The 6,574-nt window shown below is 36.5% G+C and overlaps 1 protein-coding gene across 1 annotated transcript; it reads left to right on the top strand.

The window, feature by feature from the left end:
* Nucleotides 1–520: 520 nt before the first annotated feature.
* On the top strand, nt 521–4,909 carry serpinf1 (serpin peptidase inhibitor, clade F (alpha-2 antiplasmin, pigment epithelium derived factor), member 1). Its single transcript, XM_016264207.1, has 8 exons — nt 521–613; nt 1,517–1,580; nt 1,658–1,847; nt 1,952–2,107; nt 2,201–2,401; nt 2,670–2,809; nt 3,682–3,892; nt 3,990–4,909. Exons 2-8 carry the CDS (start codon nt 1,518–1,520, stop codon nt 4,253–4,255), a joined length of 1,227 nt encoding a protein of 408 aa, XP_016119693.1. The 5' UTR covers nt 521–613; nt 1,517; the 3' UTR covers nt 4,256–4,909.
* The last annotated feature ends 1,665 nt before the right edge of the window (nt 4,910–6,574 follow it).

The raw sequence follows: 6,574 nt of genomic DNA, 5'->3' as shown, positions 1-6,574 counted from the left end.
AAACATATATGGTAACACTCTGGCCCATATCTGTTCAGCCATGCCTTATCTAAGCCATATATGCCAGCTATCGGCCACATTTGGCCCAAAGGTTCTTGCTATCTGGGATATTGTTCTTTATTTGGTCGAGTAGTAAAGTATTTTTCTCATTTCTTTATGCAAAAAGTTGTAACAAATAAAACGCTAAAAATAAACAAAACTATGATTAAATGAGAGATTTCCCCCTAATACCTTTAAAGAGCAGCAAATGTACGGCGTAACAAACTAATGCTCTCTGACATATAAATATACATTTAATCCAAAATGTTTGCGTTCGTGAATAGGTATTTCTGAACTAATAGCTTATTCGTTCTCGTTTACTTTCATGCACTAACACTGAATAGGCTGTTTTGTTGTCACGAGTTGAAAGAATCAGCAACGAATCCGAATGATCCTTTGGTGAAGATGAATCAAAGCTCTCACCACTATCTCCTCAGAAGTTACAGACCACATTCTAGCGTCAGCAAAGGGTGGGATTCTTCACTAAAACACTGCTGATGCATCTGCTCGAGCACAGTTGGCGGAGATAGCTGTGAGCTGAGTCTGCACGAGACGACGGTAAAGCAGAAAACAGGTTAGACCCTTTTAAAATCAATTTCAAAGTTAGTTCTTTAATGTAAATGGTTAAGTGTGTACGTTTTTTTAAAGCTGTCCAGTTTCTTCTCTTCTTTAAGACTGCTCTGGGTGTTTGTTAATTCAGCATATTTTGTAAAAGTTTTCAGCATATTTATTAAAGTAAACAATGAGATCTCGTCTGCTTCTCGGGATACGAACGATGAATGCAACGAATCTAAAATAACAGCTATATAATTTATATATTTTTCCTCTTAAAGGTATTTTCCCCTCCTAATAATGATTTGATACTGCATGAAAAGTTTCACAAATGTGTCTTTTTTTCAGATTGTAGGTGTGGAATGTGAATAAAGTTGAGCTCAGACATATGCAGTGGATATGGAGTCACGCTCAACTCTTTAACTGCGTGGCAGATACAGTGAGGGAGTCATTTAGATGAATGGGAAAATATTAGAGTTAGGAGTATTTTTTTCCATAGATGGACAAGAACTCAGCAAAAAAAAAGTTTAATGGCAACCAGATGTGCTGGAGAAACATGGAAAATTTTTTTAGACCATGTTGGAAACTGCTGTAGGAACATTTCTTGGAGCCTGAAGTTAACTGTGTCAAGTGTTATGTAAAGGCTAGGGATTTAACTTATATTTTCTGTTTTTATTGCAAATGTTTGAAGATCATGTAGTTTATATGTATACACATAGTATATATGACCAGTCTTTAGATTGGGGAAAGTTAAAGTTTACGTTTTATATCAAATTTACTAAAACTTTTAGTATTGAGGTTCAGTGTGATCTGTTTGTTTTTTATTTTTCTTGGGTACTTGTAGTAGTATTAACAAAACTATCTGTACAAGGGGTACATGTGGTCTTCATCACAGATGCTGAGCTTTTAACTTTGTATTTATCAGGATGAGGAAGGTAGTCATGCTGTTTGGTTTATGGAGTCTTCTGTCCCTCTCACATGCTCAGTTGGTAAGGTCTTCATGAGTCGTCACATACATTCTCTTCACTGTAATTCCACTGGCTATAATGGTCCACTTCTGCTACAGACAGATACAGCTGAGGCTGAAGGTGAGGAAGAGGCGGTTGATCTATTTACTACTCCACGCACCAAGTTGGCTGCCGCAACCTCTGATTTTGGCTTCAACCTGTTCCGTCAGCTGGCAGCACGTGATCCCAAGGCCGGCGTCTTCCTGTCCCCCATGAGTATCTCAGCAGCCTTTACACAGATTTCAATGGGTGGGGCTTTGCTTTACTATGGAAGACCATGCTTTTCTTACAGCAGTCATCTAAGATTTTAGCTTGAGATATAATCTCAAATTAGTTTTTTGCCATTTTGTCAGGGGCATCTGAACGGGCTGAGAAACAGATTTACAGGGCCCTCCGCTACCACACCCTGCAAGACAGTCAGCTCCATGACACGCTGAGAGACCTTCTATCCTCACTCAGAGCATCTGCCAAGGGCTTCAAGTCAGCAGATCGCATCCTTTTGGCTAGGAGTTAGTGTTTTTCCTTTTAAATGGGTGTGGTTGTGCATGTTTTCAAGAGAGAGAAGAGCTGTACATGTTTTAATTTATCTCTGTGTGTTTCAGAACTTCGTCTCAGGCTGGAATATCTCAACAGTGTAGAGAAGCAATATGGGGTACGCCCTCAAACTCTTGCAGCTGGAGCCCGGGACCTTAAGACTGTTAATGATTGGTTTAAACAGCAAACTGGTGGAAAAGTGGAACAAGTCGTTCCTTCGCTTTCTCGTAACACAGCTATGTTGCCTGTGGGAGCAGCCTTCTTAAAAGGTAAATGGGCTCTGATTTATTCTCTTGCTCTTTAATATCTCTTATGCAGTATGCACTTTAACAGAGGGGAATGAGATGCAAAATGAATGGGAGCATGAAAATGTACATGTACATTAGCTTGTCCAGCCTGATAAATATGTTTGTGATTTGAGCTAAATTTGTGACTTTTGAAATATGTTATTGAAATATAATCTTGACAAACTTTTGTGGAGATTTATGCTTTTCACCAGGCAGTGATATGAGTGATTTGTATTTATTGTTTTTGCAGGTAAATGGATAACTAGGTTCAGCAAAGCTAATAAGATGGAGAACTTCCAGAGGGATGGAGAAGCCCCAGCTCTTATTCCCATGATGGAGCAGGAGAATTACCCAGTGAAGATGGGTATTGACCCTGACCTTGGCTGCACGGTACCAGTACCTGTTGTTTTATGCATGTACAATTATTATATTAAGTGTGCAGTTCCTTCTCCTTCTCCTTCTCCTTTAATGTGCTGTGCACTATACAAACAAAGAAGTTGACAATATGAACAGTAGAGGCCTAGAGGGTGGCCAGTACCAATACATTAAGGTTTTCATACTTTCCATACAACTGTACACATCTTTACACAATTGTATTGTGAACATGCCACATTTAAACATGGAAATGTGAAAATGAAGATGTTTCTAGGGTTGAAGGCAATATTTTTAGTTGATAACTTGGTTTGTTCTTCATTCAAAACTATCATAAGAAGGCTTGGATTTAAAGTCATGCAACATATGGGTGAGCACATGATGTCAGAATTATACTTTTTATTACAACTATCCCTTTAAAGATGCACTTAGTATGTTTTTGTCATAAGTTGTGTTGGAATTACACTGACACCTTGTGGCGTGGATGCAGCATCATGCAAACGGTTTCGGTTACCCATGCAATTGTAGAAATTTGCTGTCAGCCGTAATTTATTCTAATTTATGAGATAAAGCAAGCAAGTCATGTGATCTCTGCTCCAAATAGAATCAAGCATATTTTTATATCACATTTTAAAGGAATAACCCCCCCCGCCAAATGCTGAAAATATTACTCATTTAAGATTTAAGATGTATATGAGTTTGTTACAAGTAATTACATTACTTGCTCACCAATGGATGATCCTCTGCATTGAATGGGTGCTGTCAAAATTCAAACAGCTGATAAAAGCGTCACAATAATTATCACTTAATGTCTTGTGAAGTGAAAAAAATTACTGAGTGCATTTGATTTAATTTGATATTTGCTCATCATCTCTGTTTATCTGATACAGATAGCCCAGGTTCCTATGGAGGATGGAATAAGCATGTATTTCTTCTTACCTGATGAGGTGACACAGAATCTAACTCTAATAGAGGAAGCACTTACAGCTGAATTTGTCCAGGACCTTTCCAATACCCTCCATGCAGTACAGGTGCTGCTTACACTTCCTGTTATCAAACTCAGTTACAGCACAGACCTGCTGCCCTCCCTCTCTGACTTGGGTAAGACAAAACCACCATTCCACATTTTTTGCTAGTTTATCACTTTGTGTTCTTATATAATTTGTCACTGTCTCCCTTATTTGTTCTCCTTTTTCAGGCCTGTCTGAATGGTTGGCAGAGACAGACCTTGTCAAAATTACCAATCAGCCAGTCAAGTTAAATGCTGTCCATCATAAGGTTGTCATGGAAACAGCTCCAGAGGGCGCAGAGTATGCCAGCACCACCCCCACTGTCAACGGCCAGTCGCTGGCTCTAACGTACCGCGTAGACCGGCCTTTCCTCTTTCTAGTCAGAGATGAGCCATCAGGCGCACTTCTCTTCATTGGGAAAGTGCTGAACCCACGTGACATAGGAAGGGTATGAGACAGACACACTTACACTAACAAATACAAACGAATGAGAGACCAGCAACTTATATATGAGCTTATTTTAAGTCCAAGTCTATAAACGGAAAATTAATATTTGACATATCTTGACTTACATGGCCATTTGGAGCAAAATGATCACAGCCCATTGACATTTTCAACATACTTACGCAACACAAACTCAAACATTGGTATGTGCACACATTCAATGTCAAGCTATACTTCTGATGATATGGTCCACTTGTGCTTTTATTAGGGATATTTTATGGATAGATTAGTGTACATGTTCTGGATCTTAGTCATACAATCTACATTAGTATTGATGGATAATAACTTGATGCTCTGACTAACTTTTCACATCCAAAAAAATCCCTCAGGTATTAACAGCTGCAATAATGAATATGAAATTATGGCGTATGCATCTCAAAAGCATATTGTAATGGCCACCATCTTTTGTATAACACTTCCTTTGAGTGTACGATACACTTGCCATATGACTTTAATTAACAGTCCCTCGGCAATGATGAAATTATACTCAAATTAAATTCAGTTGATATTCCCATATGTACATTTAACACCAGCAATAAATATACTGAATTTGTATTTTATGCTGATTAAAATAAAGAAAAACAAAACAAAAAAAAACTTTCAACCAGTATCTTCTTGTTCCCTGACATTTTTTTATCAAATGCTTGATTAACTGAAATGTACAGGTATTCAATATGTATTAGCATATAGCATATATGTATAGCATATTTAGAATTACATATTTTGTTTTTACATTGTATCTTAATTTTAATTTCAGGTCTCAAAACACTTATTTTGTTATGATTATTAAAGAAATTAAAGAAAGGAGAATATGCAAACACTTTCGTATTACCTGGTTTGATTGTAAATAAGCAGGCTCTAAGTTCAGCTTCTTTGTTTGCGTGAGCATTTAAACCACTGTAGGCAAGGCCAATAAACTTTAGTGCAGCGGTTGACTCTCACTCCCTGTAGTTTCATTGTGGCCAATGCTGGCAATACAACCTTTAATACAGATCTATGTTCCTTTGGCTTCACACCCAAAATATGTTGAACTGGAATTTGAATTGAAAAGACTGGAATGGGAACTTATTGTACTGCCATTCAGAAAAATATACAACAAAATGACCAGATACCTTCTTTGGTGTTCTGCTTAAGGTTTCTACTTTATTTAGGTTTACATTTAGTCATTTAGCAGACGCTTTTATCCAAAGCGACTTACAAATGAGGACAATAGAAGCAATCAAAATCAACAAAAGAGCAATGATTTACATATAATGATAATGCTACTTTATTAGTCTGCTTTATTTTTAAGTTGAAAATGTATAATTATATTATAATGACATACAGTATATCGATTAAAAAATCCATTGAGGGCATTTCAAACATTGATCACTAATATCGTTTCTAAAAACAAAAGGCAATAAGAAAATGTCTCTATAAAAAATACTTAACTCAAACCTAAAGGAGACGCAGTTGTCTTATTATTCGAAATTAATGTAAAATCTCTTACATTTTTTCCTGCTTTGAAGCAAAACTTTAAGGATCTCCCTGGATAAAGGTGCATGCAGACACGGCTATGTTTGGTTTGGAAAGGAAAAGATCTTGTCCCAGAGCACCCTGGATAATCTATGTCAGATTTTGTGGAATGGTGGGAACAATGAGCTTCATTTTGTTCTAAAGAAACATTCAACTGAACTTCCCAAACTTGTAATTTACAGTGAAAGCTACAACATACTTTTATCCACTTTGACTAGTTTGGAGCACACTTCTGGGCGTTTTCTCTTTAAACTGTACCTATTTCTTAATCTCTTTTCAACAGTCTTTTCTTTAAGCTTATAAATGCATATTTGCTCTCAGGGTCCACTGCCCAATGTACACACTGCACATAAACACTGAAAAAAATACATGTTGCATTTATTTTTAAACGATTTCGATATTGCTAGTAAATTTCACAGATAATTGCAAAGAAATGGCAAGTAACAGTAACACACACACACACACATATATATATGTATGTATATATATATATATATATGAAAGATTATAAAAAAAATATTTCAGTCATTCTACTTTAAAATTAATTCACTGTTACTTGCCATTTCTTTGCAATTATTTGTTACAGTTTTTCTCAATTGATTTGACACATTTCTCCAAACACAGGTCACTGTTCTCAAAACAGTTAACACAGTGAGCTGAACACTTTAATTGTCCTAAACAGACTGTACATTTTCATTCATTTCATACAAATTACAAATCATGCAAATAATTTTCTTAAAACAATGTGCTCAAA

This window comes from Sinocyclocheilus grahami, unplaced genomic scaffold, assembly GCF_001515645.1.
Source record: "Sinocyclocheilus grahami isolate Dianchi unplaced genomic scaffold, SAMN03320097.WGS_v1.1 scaffold9385.1, whole genome shotgun sequence".
Lineage (NCBI taxonomy): Eukaryota > Metazoa > Chordata > Actinopteri > Cypriniformes > Cyprinidae > Sinocyclocheilus > Sinocyclocheilus grahami.
The sequence above is the reverse complement of the archived record's forward strand: the minus strand, read 5'-3'. Positions and strand labels throughout refer to the sequence as shown.

What these genes read in the sequence shown, in the direction of transcription:
- serpinf1 (XM_016264207.1), top strand. Translation starts at nt 1,518, where the DNA reads ATGAGGAAGGTAGTCATGCTGTTTGGTTTATGGAGTCTTCTGTCCCTC. An exon ending in CCCTCTCACATGCTCAGTTG is followed by an intron (nt 1,581 to 1,657) that starts GTAAGGTCTTCA and finishes CTTCTGCTACAG; the next exon opens with ACAGATACAGCTGAGGCTGA. An exon ending in TCGCATCCTTTTGGCTAGGA is followed by an intron (nt 2,108 to 2,200) that starts GTTAGTGTTTTT and finishes TGTGTGTTTCAG; the next exon opens with AACTTCGTCTCAGGCTGGAA.